The sequence below is a fragment of the Crocuta crocuta genome, unplaced genomic scaffold, assembly GCF_008692635.1.
Source record: "Crocuta crocuta isolate KB4526 unplaced genomic scaffold, BGI_CrCroc_1.0 scaffold235, whole genome shotgun sequence".
Taxonomy (NCBI): domain Eukaryota; kingdom Metazoa; phylum Chordata; class Mammalia; order Carnivora; family Hyaenidae; genus Crocuta; species Crocuta crocuta.
Window position 1 is genome coordinate 3,481,337 of NW_027531285.1, and position 16,251 is coordinate 3,497,587.

The window sequence follows — 16,251 nt, forward strand, 5'->3', positions numbered from 1 at the left end:
TGTGTGTGTGTGTGTGTGTGTTGTGTGTGCGTGCGTGCGTGTGTGCTTGTGTGATGTTTTCCTAGTCAGTGAGCTTTCTGACTTTAAATTTCTAACATCAGTTCTGGTTAAAAGTTCAAAAAATGTTGTTTTAATCCCTCACACATATTCTGCTCACTCTAGGTAGCATGTAATTTCATGAAGTATCTTCACTCGTATAATTGCTTTCTTTCCCAAGGCTGCTGTGAGTAGCTCTTCAAAGTCATGCTGGGACCTGCCCTTTTCCATTAAGGAAGTTGCCTTATAATATGCTCAATGTCATTTCATTGGAGCAGAAAGTTAGGGGATTCTGCTTTATGTCAGGTTTGTACCTACCAAAAGGAAATCTCACTATTAAATAACCTAGTTGCCATTCCTGATGTCTTTTACTCCTGTGATACTTGCATATCTAATTGTCAAGTTTAATTTATGATACTTGTTACTCTGTAAGTGTTTAATTGAGTTAGTGGTTATAGCTGACTCATAAACCCATAAAACCCTTCAGTGGTAAACTAATTAGCTACTGCACCTGCCCTCCAAATAATTAACATTGTTCATTACTAACAATCAGCATTGGAGTTATTAAAAGTTATCTTATCAGTCAGTTGTCTAAAGCGGAGGCTTTCAAACTTTTTGATCATGATCCAGAGCAAGAAATGCATTTTCCAGGTAAACCCAGGATGTGCACACATGCACACACACACACACACACACACACCCCTACTCGGTATGACAGACTGATATTTTCTCTTTTATTCTCTGCTTTAGTTTCTTTCAGTTAGAAACATACTGATCTACTAAATGGATTGTGACTATTAATGGATTGTGACTTACAGTTTCAAAAATACTAGCTTAAGAAAACATGTACACTGAAACAAAAAGTTAAGAAAAATCCTTAAGTTTCCTTCAAATTAAAACTTACTTGTTTCCCTCACCGTCATACACCCATTTAGTAGTTCCAATTCCTTCATAGTCTGAGGCCCAGTAATAAATACAGGCATTAATGTGCAGAGTAAATAGCAAGTATCCAGTTGTTCGAATGACTCTGGCAAGGAGAATAAATGCAAAGTAAGGGCTCGTGTTGTTTCTGGAATACAGCCTATTTTAACATTTTCTTTTTCTTAAAGTCTCCACTGAATCTCCTTGCTTTAAATTTGTGAACTGTTAACTCTCATTGGTACAGTACAAAATGATAGTGCCATTGCATATTTTCTAACTGCAATGTCTTCACTGGGACTGAAAGAATGTAAAAAAAAAAAAAAAGAAAAAAAACCCCTTCCTCTCTTTTCACAGATGGTATGAATCAACTCCCTGAAAGACATGCCTTGAGGGTCACCTCTCCACTTTGAGTCCCATAAAATATGCCACACTGATTTAACTGGATATCTCTGAAAAGCTTATGGGACTTTACACTACGATTAATGGTGACTAGAAGTCTATGTGCAAGTGAAGTTCAGGACAGCAAATGAATGAAATTCAGATTAAAATGACTTGTCACATTGTGTTGCCTGGGTGGCTCAGTGGGTTAAGTGTCCAACTTCTACTCAGGTCGTGATCTGAAAGTTCATGGGTTCGAGACCCACATCGGGCTCTGTGATGACAGCTTAGAGCCTGGAGCCGGCTTCAGATTCTGTTTCTCTCTCTTTCTCTGCTTCTCCCCTGCTCACACTCTGTCTCTCTCTCTCTCAAAAATAAATAAACATTTAGAAAAGATGGACCGTCATGAGGAAGATGCAAAGTCAGTTTGTGAAGGAACATATTTATCTGTCCTTGTTCTGACTGAAGCAGGTAATATGTTCTATTTTCAGGCCTGTATTCTAATAAAATCTAATATGATTTTCATGCTTTTATTTCACTTCAAAATATTCAAATCTGGTTTAGAACATAACCTTATATTTTATATAGACAAAATTCTACATTATTCTGTTTCTTTCACAGGGATATTGTATTCTTTCCAAATGCTGGCTAAACTGCTGTGCTATTGCTCCCTCTGCCACCCCTGGAAGTATACTGAGTCATACTTTACCTGTAGACATATGCTTTGTCCATTATAGACTCTAGGTGATGATTAAATTCGAAAAATGAAGTGTACTACATAGGAAATGAACAAAAGAAATCACAAAGTATGTTAGTCTTAAATACATCTATTTAAATCAAACTATGTAAAATACATTTAATTTGTTACTGAAAATAATTCCATTCATATGTCTTCAAAACAGGCAAACAAACAAACCAGGGTCTGTTTACTTGTATTTTCCTCTGGCCTATACACTTTAGAATGGTGCAAATTCCCAGGGCGTATTGCTTTATTTTATTTCTACTCTCTAGTTACAGTCTTGTTTGTAATGCTTGTTGAAAATCAAGCTTAAAAACATTTATTTCCCTTTTCTTTTTAAAGCATCTAGTAGAACTCTATTTTACAATAATTAAAATCACACTCTTCCTAAGACACAAGGAAAATAAGAAAAGTATAATATAATGTAATATAATATGATGTAGTGTAATATAATACACTGAGGTCATAAATAGGTATTAAGTCCTGTTGCTTAACACTAGCATTATTTTTAAGCAAGTTACATTAAGTGGGTATCTATTTCAACAAAATTTAAAGTCCAGTAATAGTAGCATTGGATAGCTATTCTTGACATTGTTCAAAGAGATACAGTGAGTATATATGCATGTAATCTAGAGTTGCTATTTCCCTCAAGGTCTTTTCCTGTTTACATCTACTTCTGTCTCAACTCATACACCCTATATGCACTCCTACCTCCACTTCCTCTTTCATTACTATATGAAGTATAAGGCAAGAGGAAGAGCATGAAATCCAGAGCCAAACTCGAATCTCACCTCTGCCATTTACCGATTGTGTGACCTTAGAAAAGTCACTAAATACTTCTGTATCTTGGTTTCCTCATCTGTAAAATGGGAACAGTAAGACAACATACCTCCTGAAGGGGTTGCATCCATACAAAGTCAGTGTATTTAATTATTTAATATGCTTAGACTCACAGAATCTTACAGATAGAAGGGACTATTGGAGACTACTTAGTTCATAGTTTATTTAGTTCAAAATTGATCCAATGTAAATATGACTGTGAAATATTACAAAACAGATATAATAGGAATCACTGTTTACCTAAAAATATACAGAAATGACTTGTTTTTCCAGATTTCCTAAGTAAGAAAAATCCCTTCAACATTCAGTTGAGATAATTTCAATTTGTGGTAACTTGTTTATTGTGCTCTTAATAGAAATTTGCACAAAAGTGTTTTTTCTTTTAATTTTAATTTTTACATTTTAAATTTATTTTTGAGAAACAGACTGAGACAGAGCATGAACTGGGGAGGGGCAGAGAGAGAAGGAGACACAGAATCTGAAACAGACTCCAGGCTCTGAGCAAGCATTCAGCACAGAGCCTGATGTGGGGCTCGAACCTACAAACCGTGAGATCATGACCCAAGCCAAAGTTGGATGCTCAACTGACTGAACCACTCAGGACCCCCTGCACAAAGGTATTTTTAAGTTTAGCTGAAGTGTTCACTGTAGAAAAAATTTATATTTTTATTTGTATTCTCATATATAATATGGAGACTGAGAAATGAAATTTTTTCTAAGGAACTATGAATTAAAATGACACACTTATATATGTGAAATGACTAGACTCTTGGGCTATGAAAACAAAATCAATGTTGACTTTCAGGATATTCTATATTTAAAAAGGCTATTGAATATAGAGAGTCTTTGAACACCTCAGAGAATCAGAGATGAGGTGTAAAGACTTGGCATTTTATAAACTTTTATTATAATGCCTGACAATCTCCCAAATCCATAGGAACCTGAGTCTTCCTGGAAAGTTGGTTATCTCTGAGCAGGAACCTCTGGCCACTTTCATGTGTGAATAGAAATTTGATGAAGGATGACCTGCCTGCTAAGCTGCTTGGAAAGTTAAGTTTTGCTCCAATGTAGACCCACATTCCGTGGTCAAACCAGAAGTCTCTAGAGTTGTCTTAAATGTGTGAAAATATAAGGGAAAGTCCCTTTCAACTTGAACAAAATTATGGATGGGTGCCTGGGTGGCTCAGTTGACTAAGCATCCGAATTTGGCTCAGGTCATGATTTCAGTTTGTGAATTCAAGCCCTTCATCAGGTTCTGTGCTGACAGCTCAGAGCCTGGAGCCTCCTTCATATTCTGTGTCTCCCTCTCTCTCTGCCCATTCCACATGCACTCTCTCTCTCCCAAAAATAAATAAACATTAAAAAAATAAAAAAATAAAAAAAATTATGGGCATGGAAGGAAAGCCCTTTCAGCTTGAGGTTTATTTGCCAATTTGATTACAGTAAAGAATTTGGAGTCAGAAAAATATGTGATAGAATCCCCATTGTTCTACCCTGCTAATCCTCATCTCTAAAATGAAATTATTTGAAGGAATAAATGGTGTCATGAATATTAAGTTTCAAAAAGTATGCAGCCCCAAGCATGTATTCAACAAAGAGCAGCTGTTGCTTTTTATTTTTTTTCCCTGCTATTGCTGCTCTCGTCAGGCTCCACCATGTCCCCAGATTATGCTGAATTGTCTTCCTAAGATGTGAGAGAGATAACCACCTAAAATTTATAAAATCTTTGATGTTTCTTTTATAAAGGTTGTTTTTTGGAATACATTATTGTAGCTATTTTTAAAGATTTACATGAAATTTCACATCCTGACTCTTCTCAGATTTGTTTTAGGTGCCTGATGAAGCAGTGAGTTATAAAATGTTTATATCTGAGAATCTTTTTGAATACGTAATGCATTTCCATAGTTTAAAAACAATAGAAAATATATGCCTTTCAAAGTCTTCTTCCCACTTCTGCCCTTATTCATTCTAATTTTCTCTCCTGCCTCCTATCCCCACTGCAATTAACTATTTTTATTAAATTCTTTTGGTAGTTTTTCACTCTTTACATAAATACAAAGAAATGGAATATTTTCCTCTTTCTGTCAAACAAAAGTTAGTATTGCTCTATAAACTATTCTGTAATTAACTTTTTAAAAAAAATCCTTAAGGTCTTCCTGTATAAATTCATACAAAACTTCCTTTTTATTTATTTATTTCTTATGTTACAAAGTATTCTATTATATAGGTGTCCTGTAAATTATTTAACTTGTTCCCTGTTGGTGGATATTTGAGTTATATCCAAATATGCAAACAATCCTGTTATGTGAAAAGTGTTTGCAATATTTTTTTCTAGAAATATAGACGAGTAACATAACTTAAAGGCAAGCTAATCTATCATTTTACTGTTCTGTTTTTCTAGCATTACGTGACCATCTAATGAAAAAGGATAAATGGGAAAGAATATAATTATGAAAGATTCATTTGTAATAGTTGTATGTAGAAGTACAAAAGCATTCCTATATTATAAATATACCTCTTGTGAGTTATAAAATAAAATAATCAATAGCAACTTTCATCAGTAGAACAATGATGTTTTTCCTTCATTCAGTTTTAAAATCCATAGCATTGATAAGGGCAGAAAAATGGACAGGTTGGAAAAAATTAAAATTATACTTTTAGGACATTTTAAATCATTTCAAGATTTCTATTATTATTAAAAGAAATTAAATACAGTTATCTTACCTTTAATATCCTATTTGCCCTAAATATTGGATTAAATCCAAAGAAGAGGTAGAAAACATCAAATGGCATTACTGATACAAAATCCAGCTGTTGGGGAAACATATTCAGAATATGTGTGTTTATGTGCTTTTTTGGACAGGAATTGGTTTATATCAATGTTTATAACAGCTGACTTATTATACCATTTCATATACCATGAATTATTTGCTGTTTAATACAAAATTGCCTTCAGTTAAGTATGCCTGGTGCCACTGAAAGGTATATTAATAACACGAAAATAAGAACACTATTTTGTAGTCTATTTCCAAGATATTTCATTTCCACTTTAATGCATCTGAGCTCTCCTTAGGCTCTGAACTTTCTATAATTTCCGTTGAGTTGTCACATATACTTCAGAGATGGCGTGGTTGCTAATGTTAAAATACATTTTAATAGTGTTTTAAACATGGGGCTCTTGGACTGAAAGGCAAGTCAATTCTTGATTGTATTCGAAACCATTGCACATTAAATGCAGTTGTATATTTTTATGTTTCAGCCAATACTCCAGTATTCAGGACTGATTATATTGTTGATGGTATATATATTGAGGCTTCCAGATACCTCAATTCTTTCTACTACTCTCTCTTTGGGATGATATTACTAACAATAAACTGCTATGCAATCTATCTCTTAGACACTGTGCAGGCTGAGATAGAGGAAAGGAATCAGTCCCATTTATAATTAATCAGTAACTCCAATAGAAGTTGAAAGTATTGAAAGTATTATAATAGCTAAAAAATATATTTTAAAATTTGTCATGTATTTAGTTATTCTGGTCTTCTATTACCCTGGCAGTTGCAAAATGGCAACATCACTTGCACACTTTCCTGATTGCAATGATAACAATAAGAAATTCTTTTAGTAAGATAATTATTCGTTTTCATTAATTTTTACATAGTTTTGAAAAATAGAGTACATTTAAAAAACATTTAATTTATTTAAAACATTTAAGAACAGTTAAGGGCTTTCTGTAAGGCATATAAAATAGAAAGTTGAGGTAATTAATTGCATACCAGACTTTCACAATAACTTAGTGTTACTGAAGAGAAATGAAATTTTTAGTTAGAATTAATCAGACTGGCTATTATAAACAAATTTCTTGTAGAAAATATATTGCATCATATCCTCAAACCTTATTAATTTTGCCCTACAGATATTGAGGCTTGTAACAAGTTGAGAGGAATATAGAACAGTTATTAAAATAATGTCATATAAGTAAAAAAGCAGAAGCATGGAATTGTTGACTAGTCTAGTTCTATTGCAGCACCCACGTTTTCTGGCTCAAATTATAATAATCTTTTTTACATTTTAAAAATAAATTTATTAGAACTAATATGTCAGAATTATGGTCTTTTTACTTGCTGTCTATCCAATTGCTCAACTGCCCACTTTGATTCTCTATGCGGCCATTAGTTGTGTTTGATATTAATATGTTAGTGTTAAATAAAAATGATTTATTTCTCATTGAATTGTAGAAAATTGTATTGAGTAAGAATTGACCAATATTGAACTCTCTACAAGGCACTTTGCAAAACATGTGGGGGTTGAAATAGGAGTAAAATATTGTTTCTATCCACAAGAAACTAACAATTTAATAGTAGAATAATGAATCACAAAAATAACCAAACAGGATGTGCTAAGGGAATTCCAAAGGAGTGACCACAATTGAATAAATGTAAAATTTTACATTTAAAAACCCAAATTGAATATATGAGTTAACTTTCTCTTATTCAAATTCAAGAAAGTGATTAAGAGTTCGGAAAAAGTTTTGTGGCACTTAAAAAGAATATTCATCCTCTTGCGGTGTTCATCAAAACAGTACAGATTATGAGTATGTCTAAGTATGTGGCAATATTTTACAAAGAAAATTAGAGATAAAAACAAATTGAAAGTGATTTTAATCACCATATTTCACCAATGGGGACAATAAACCTAAATTTGTATTTTTATACAAGATTTGAGGCTACAAAAGTGTTCTTGAAATGGGAGGGTGGATTTAACTTGTACAAATTGGTAACCTTGGATATCTCCCAAATTTCTATTTCTCAAAGGTAGGAGGTAAAATAAAAGATAATAAAGTACCTGGGTGTAAATAATTATGAGTGAAAAAACATACAATTATATTGTTATTTGAAGAAAGAAGGGTACCATGTTATATAAGTAACTGCTTCTATTCTATTTTGTTTATATGAACAACAAAGAAATAGGAGTAGAACAATCTGATAGACTTTACATGGTGCTGTAGGAATTGGAGGCTAGCATTCTGTATAAATAAGACAAAGTACAGTATAACCTTGGTTTGTGAGCATAATTCATCCTGGAAAGATGTTTGTAATCCAAAGCACTTGTATATCAAAGTGAATTTCAAGAACCATTGGCTCAGTTGTGATCATGTGATGTTTGGTGTCATGTACTACTCATATTGCAAGATATTGCTAGTTTATTAAATAAAAATTAGAAATGTTTGCTCATCTTACAGAACACTCACAGAACAAGTTACTTGCAATCCATGGTTTTACTGTACACTCCATACTTCTTTACTGATGTTTTATTGGAAATTTAAATGTAAGCACCAACATTTTGTTGTGCTTGATAAAGATCCATATATTGAATTGCACATTTAAGGAAGTATACCATGTAATTATTGAGAAGCAAAAACTTCAGGCTTGACTTTGCTTAATAGAAATTCATCTGTATAAACTTTGTTACAGAAGCTACAGTTCAAAAAGGAAACAGATTTTTAAAATAGAAGTTTGTAGATGGGACTTAAAATCAAAATGGTAATGGATTACTTGCACAATTTTGAAATTGTAAGTCACCTACCTGAAATTTTGTAGAACTCCTGTAGTGTCTCTTTAACTCATTTGAATCCACCTGAAATGTTATATTTTGTATTAATTTTACCCAATTTCATCAATTATTTTTCTCACTATGATAAATATATATAGCTACTTCTCTCTCCTAGTTCCTTGTAACTTCAGCCCATAAATATGCTCTATCCTCTCATCTCTTAAAACAGAATAAAAATCTTCCTTGGTGTTCATTTTCTTTTTGCTAGTGATCTATTGTTTGCCATACTCAAGCTTCTTAAAAAGTTGCCTACATTGCTTTATTTTGCATCCTTCCCTCACATTTACTCCTCAATCCATGGCAATTTGGTGACAAGTTGACTTGCTCTCATTTTTCTCATTCCATTAAGACAACCAATATGAAAGCTACCAACAATGTCCTAATGATCACACCAAGGGAATCCTTTATTGTACTTAGTATTCTTTTATGGCATTCACCATGTTTTGAAATCACATATATTTCTTGGCTCATTTATTTAAAAATCATTGTACTCCATTAAATGGTAATCTATCTCAGGACAGGGTTGACTTTGTTTAGCAACTGTACACAGTTAGTGACTAGAATACACTAGGAATCCAATAAATACTTACTGAGTGGATAAATAAACAGGTGACTAAAACATTTGATATTTGTCCTTGAAACTTTTTCTTTCCAAAGAATCTGTAATGCCATTTTTCATTTACTTCTTCAGTTCTAACTTTTTGGTGACTTTTTTTTTTTTTAATAATTCCAGGGCTAGCCATTTAAATGGCAACATTCTCCAGGACTTAGCTCTCTTGCCTTCCTCTTTATACTTGCTTCCTAGAAAATTTCAACAACTTCAGTGGTTTCAAATATCACTATATATTGATGCTACCAAATATCTACCGACATCTAATATCACTTTCTGGAGCTGTTGACCTATACCAGCAACTGCCTATTGTCTTCTTCACTTAGCAATTCTGCTTATCTCAAATTTAATCTACATCAGATCTGAATTCATCATGATTTTCCATTCCCCTCAAGCCTAATCATTCTCCTACTCATTTCTATTGAGTATCCTATGAGCATCCTCATCTATATTGGTCAGTGATCCTAGACCACTCATTCTCCCTCAGCCCTCATCCGACAAGCCACCAATTCTATGATTCTTCTTCCTACACTTTTCTGATGTCCACTCTCCTCTTTTGACATGGGTCTTATAGCCGTGTAAGCCTCATTCCCCTTGATCCATTCTATAATAGCAGCTAGATGATCTCAGTAAATCAGATTACTTAACAATCACCATTTATATGAAATCCTCTGACTCTACATTACTTAAAAAAAATCCAAACTCCCTTTCATCATAGTCCACAAGGCTCTATTTTCTTTGTCTCACTCACCTCCTGCAGCATCCCACATCCACTTTATTCAGCAGTTCCTCAGATGCATCAGAGTTTCTCAATTTCATGACTTTGCCTATGCTATTCTCAGATCTTGGAACTTAGCTTTTTTCCTTTTTTTTTTTTTTTTTTTTTGTGGGGATGGAGGTGTACAGATAATGGGAATTCATTCATCATGATTTGAACCAGGTGTCCTCTCCTTCACATGGTTTTCTCTGTACCTCATAACCCCTAGGGCTCACTGCTGTCATGACTCATATTGCAAAACCTCACCATTTTTCTTTTGTCTGTCCTTCATAGGGTGAGTTACTTAAGAGGGCCCATATCTTTGTCTTCTTTTTCAGTTTCTAATGCAATATCTAGCACATAGTAGGTGCCCATTAAATATGTGATAAGTGATAGGTGAAGAAGCATTTGTCACTATTCAGCCCATATCTTTGTCTTCTTTTTCAGTTTCTAATGCAATATCTAGCACATAGTAGGTGCCCATTAAATATGTGATAAGTGATAGGTGAAGAAGCATTTGTCACTATTCAGCCCATATCTTTGTCTTCTTTTTCAGTTTCTAATGCAATATCTAGCACATAGTAGGTGCCCATTAAATATGTGATAAGTGATAGATTAAGAAGCATTTGTCACTATTCAGACCTAGAAGAATTAATGCTAACACTGTATTTACACTCCTATATTTTAGGTATAGGTTGGGAGGTATCATTTATGTACTACTAATGATCTGACCAAAGTATTATCATTTGTACACAAGGAAGAAGTGTCTTCTAACAATTATCATTCAGACTGTCCAAGCTCAGAAGTTTCAAACTCCTGCCAAGCAATGTGAAATACTGGTTAGCCAACTCACCAATTCCTACTCCCCTCACCATTTTTTTGGCTCTAATTTTTACCCATGTGCATATACTATATCTTACAGAAATATATCACAGAAAATACAAGACATGCGTATCTATTGATTTTACTGTGAAACACAATGATTTATTTAGCCACGGGTAGACACACAGAAGTTTAAGTCGGATCAGGTACTGAGCTTGAGTAAAATCAGTCAGCTCTTTCAAAGCTCATCTGGGACTGACAGATACATTTCAAGTGCTATGAAGTTAAAATACCACCCTCTCCTCCAACCTTCGAAGAATGTGTTTAGCACTTTTATCCCTTTACTTTTAGGCTTGTCTATGATCCTATGGTTGAATACATGTAAATGAAACTAAAATTTGTTACAGTAGATGAAAATGTCATCTAGTGATTCTAAAATCTCTCTTCTTTGGAGCACTAAATAAATTTGGTATCATTAGTTTTATGAGGATCCAGATGCTCACTGGTAACAATTAGGGATGTATTTAAAAAATGTTCCCTTATTTAATTCTCTTTCCCTCCCTTAAGCCTTGTCATTATGCAGGCAACATTTTTTTTCAGGGGAGGCTTACTTTATGTAGGATATGCTGACCGCACCTAAATCCTCTTCCAACAGATAGTTTTTGAAGCTCTACCTAGGTATGATTATATTTACTTCTTATGATAAATAATTCATAGAAACTCCATAATTTCATATAGAACAGATAAAGGTGTTTCAAAAAATAATAATATCATCTGAAACAACTATAATGCAGATTAAATAATTATTCAAGGAAAGAAGATTCTTGAACCAAGATTGCCCTTCATTCACTCCTTCAAACATTTCTTGAATATACTCTCTGAGTTCCTAAAATAGAGAGGTAAATGAATTAATTATCATTCTTATTCTCAAGAAACTTATTATCAGGTAGGAAAGAGAGTTACATATACAAATAGGAGACAATAAGGTATAAGTGTGTGGATATTCATTCATTTGATTCATTCGACAACTTATTGTACATCTTTTAGATTCCAGAGCCTGGCTTCAGTGTACACATTGTCTTAATCTTTGCCATAGGTTTAGAGGTGGGTACTATTAATTCCCATTTTATGGACGAAAAGATAGTATTTAATGAAAAGGTAAATTTATTTTCTTCAAATAATGCTATTAATAAATTTCAGAGATGGAATTTGACCCTGGTCTATTTGTTTCTACTATCTCATAATTAACTCAATTGTTATTAACAATTAAATAACAGAAGTATGAATAAAGTGTACAGAGCACAGAGAAGGGAGTGGTTAATTTTCTTTAGGTCAGTTTATAAATAGTAACTGAAAAGGTTTAAGTGCCAAAAATGGTTGACAATAATGGCAGGCCTGATTGGAATTGTCACTAGATGGCACTGAGCGTTTCCATGAATTGTGATCAGTAGGGTTAGTAGTGTTGTGGGTATGAGAGTCTCTTATTTCTATAATCCTCATTGCCATTTCGGCTCTATTTCTACTGTCTACGAAGGAAAGTACAGACAAGGGACTCTTTTGTTGGTCTTTCATACAAAATTTTGTTCTCTATTTGAATAGCACTATTTCAGAAGAAAGATACTGCAAATAAACACCATGAAAAACTTGCAAACCCGTCCAATTTCCTATATTGTGGCCTTCAGCACTTCAATCACTTAGTTATCTATTTTCCAAGGCATTGGGAAACTAATATTTCCTTTCTCCCAAGCCTGAAATACCTGGCAACTGTAAGTATTTAATAAACATTTGTTAAATGAATGAATGAATGAGTGAGTGAATGAATACTTTGCCTTTGTACACCAAAGGTAGCATAGATAGCTAAATGTAGTTAGATCTTCAGTTTGGGTTCTCAACTTGCATACTCTTCTTACCAAAATGTAATCAAGTTTCAAAGGCTAACACTACCTATCCTAAATTAAAGAAACCATTAAACTTCTTTTGAACAAACAAAGCAATTAGTTCCTGCTCTGTATTTGTAGTTTGTGATAATGTATTTTAAATAGAGCCCATTGAGTGTGTTTTTATTGGTTATTTTTCTTGTTTTTAACACTCCATTGTGTGTAAAGACCTCTTAGAAAATTGAAAATAAGTCTCCCCTTACTGATTTTGTCATTTTCCATTTGTCAAACATTGATTTTCTCCCCCCTTGTGCATCTAATGGAGGTTGAAATTAGCACTCTTTTTTTGTGTGTTGTTTACTTCTTATTTGTACACCATCATCATCATTCATCAAGCTGCCAGGGAGCTCTGGGGATAGTGCTGGTGAGCTGACTAGTGCTCTGAAGTCCACACAAGGAATACTTTGAATAGGTTTTTGCTACAGTTTTAGCTCTTGCCTTTAGAATTTCTTTCTATGAAAGCTCTCAAATAGGAGGATTTCTTCAGCAAATAATTTTCTTTTCTAAAATGAAACAACAATCACCAAAGTTACTCCTTTTAGCTTCTTGATAATTTAAGATTTTCTGGAGATTCAAAAGAAAATATTTGGGAGATGAAGGAACCCACCTCTATTTCTTAACAATATTTTTGAACCCAAGGTGCCATATCATGCATTGGTCTGCTGTTCCCACTGAGACGGATCCATTGGAGGACCTGTTTTGTCCCCAGAGATTGTGATGTGGACATCAGTTGGAAAGGAAGCATCCTTCTAGTTAGTTGAGGAAGGGGCTGAGGAGTAGAGGCTTTAAGATTTGGGTATGTGCTTGTGAAAGCATATTCTTCTACTTCTGACTTAGACTGACTAGATTGCTTATAAAATTCTTTCAATACTGAGGATAAATCTAGGAAAAGATAATTTCTCCTAAGGGTAAGAATGCTAGTTTCTGAGGTAAGCCACTGCATTTGATGATGGGAATTGGGATGTGATGAGTCTGAAAAATGGAAGAGTGAAAAAAATATAAGCCAGTAGATACCATATTAATTAAAAAAATCACAACACAACTGGTGTGTTTTATATGCTTGTGATTTGCACCTATCTGCAGGGTGTGTGGCTTCTTACTTATGGTTTGGCTGTCTTGATGAAGAAATTGATGGCTTATTGTTATAGGACTATCTAATAGCACATTTTGCAATGGTGGAAATATTCTGTGCTCTCAGATATGGTAGCCTCTAGCCAAATGTGATTATTGGGCACTGAAAATATGGATAGAGTGGCTAGGAAATATGAATTTTTAATGTCATTTAATCTTAATTAATTGAAATTGAAATTTGAACAGACATATCTGGCTAGTGGCCACTATATTGGACACTGAAGTGAATCTACAATGATTTAAAGGGTCATGACAGATTTTCTTTTCTTCTTAAGTTAGGTTTTCCCAAAGTGTCAAGGCCTACGAACCTAGATTGTTTTTTGTATTATGTACAGGTGCTGTGTTCAGTGCTGACCATACAATGATAAACAGGATACAGTTTGTGTCCTAAAAATCTTATAGCCTAGTGCTTTCTAACAACATCAGGGTATCTCCTGAGGAGGCTGAGTAGACTTTCATGCATGAAATCTTACCTGCCTTATTTAAAAAAAAAATACTGAGGTGAATGGTAGATTGCAGCATAGTAGAAAGCAACCACCTCATAGACTATTTGAAGCTTGATTACTAGAAAAATATATATTAAATCACTTATTTTTGCATTGATAACTTATACTTTTTTTTTTTACATTATTTAAGTAAAGTATGTGTGTGTTTTTGACATTTCAGACCTGATATTATCTTCTATCCTCACATATTATCAAAGTCTGAAAAACTTGCCAACACGAACCAACATGGTGCAGTTGTATTGAACAAGGGTTTTGGAGTCAAGGTCTAGGTTCGAATCTTGCCTCAGCTACTTTCTAACTTTGTGCCTTGAGCAATCACCTACCCTCTCCAAACACCAGTTTCCTCTCCTATATATGGGGTTGGTAATAATATCTTTTTTATAGGGTGACTGAAAGGATTAAGTGAGGCATCGTGAATAAATGCACTCATGAGGCACCAAACATAGCTTGAGGCATTTTACATAAATCAGTTAATTTAATCTTTCCATCAGCATTGTGAAGGTACTATTTTTAAGATGAGGAAACTAAAGCACAAGGAGATGCATGGTCCCCAGAATACAGTGAGTGCTCAAGGATTGTTTTGTTGTTGTTGATATTATTATACTGGTGGTTTTCAGTGGTTAAAGACTCATACAGGCAGAGATAGCCAGTCAGACATTAAATAAACAGTGGTGTTAATCTTTTTTTTTGTTGTCCAATCTGATATTCATTTGTCACCTTCTGCTTCTCCCTAGCCCCACTTACTATTATGTTTCCTCCTTTTATAAACTGGAGTCTGGGCTGGATTAATAGCATATCACAAAGGTAGATGATATCACATATGACGTCTGTAATAAACCAGTAGTGTGTGTTGTCTGGTGTCTGATATGGAAAGACGAGGCGCAGTGGTATAAGCCAGCAGTTCCAGTTATAGGCAATGGTGACAAGCAAGAGCCACAGGAGATAGAGTTGATCTAGAAAAATCCAAATGGCATGAAATAAGCATTAAAAAGATTCTCTTGTAATGGTAACATTGAAGCAATGTCCTCTGGAGATAAGAAAATTACTGTAAAAGGTTCTATTAACATTCAGTACAATTCTGCCTCTAGAGTGGAAAGCACTGGGCTTTACAAGGGATGTTGAGTGATCTTATCAGCTCTTCCAACATTGGAGAGAGGCCTTCTTTTTTGCCAAAAAGTGGCCATGCTGAGTTTGTCCCCACAGGTAATTGCTATATGGGATCAAGGAAGAGGACACCCAGGGAAGTCAGAGATGCCTTGTTTGGATAACTGCAACAGTAGGCTTTTTCTGCATTAGGAGTTAAGCTGCAGGATCACCCAGGGCAGGTAGACGAAAGGCCATATTTTGCTTGAAGGAGTACGGTTGATGTGAAAGGGCAGAGAATAGGTCCATTAACACAGTACATGTCTTTTCACACACTGCTTTCTTCTGCCCAAGGGAGGCCATAGGAAGGGGTTTGTTCAGTTAGAATAATTAGCAATGTGAAAGGATGAAAGAAGATAGATACTTTATAATTACTTTTTTAGGGAGTGGTGTGGGTGTACATATCCCTAAATACTTTGGAGCTTTCTTTTGAAAAGTAATTAGGGGCAGAATAGACCTTGGACTGTCTTTTATCTATCTATCTATCTATCTATCTATCTATCTATCTATCTATCTATCTATCTCTACTTACCTGCCTACCTACCTACTTATCATCTATTTATTTTGGTGACTATACTTTAGTATAGTCACCAAAATAAATAAAGTGAATTTACTTTAATTCACATTATTCTGGTATGCATTTTAAAAATCGGCAGGAATATCTTATCTCTTGCCTTCACCTGAGAGGGTCAAACAATCCACTGCATATTTAATATAGTTTATATTCTGCTTTCTAGACAGATTTAGAAAGTGGGCTTAAGGAAAAACGGAAGCCATTTGTGACTTTCAGTTACAGCAGTTCGTGGTAATAGCTAGCC

The 16,251-nt window shown here is 34.2% G+C and overlaps 1 protein-coding gene across 1 annotated transcript in view; it reads right to left on the minus strand.

The window, feature by feature from the left end:
* The window catches only part of CNGB3 (cyclic nucleotide gated channel subunit beta 3), a 143,058-nt gene that overhangs the window by 66,448 nt on the left and 60,359 nt on the right, over window positions 1–16,251 (minus strand). Inside the window, exons 6-10 of the mRNA XM_077771289.1 lie at window positions 15,035–15,243; window positions 8,501–8,551; window positions 5,639–5,725; window positions 2,045–2,109; window positions 941–1,063 (exon numbers count right to left, since the gene is read on the minus strand). Coding sequence (XP_077627415.1) covers window positions 941–1,063; window positions 2,045–2,109; window positions 5,639–5,725; window positions 8,501–8,551; window positions 15,035–15,243 — 535 coding nt within the window. The remainder of the gene's footprint in view (window positions 1–940; window positions 1,064–2,044; window positions 2,110–5,638; window positions 5,726–8,500; window positions 8,552–15,034; window positions 15,244–16,251) is intronic.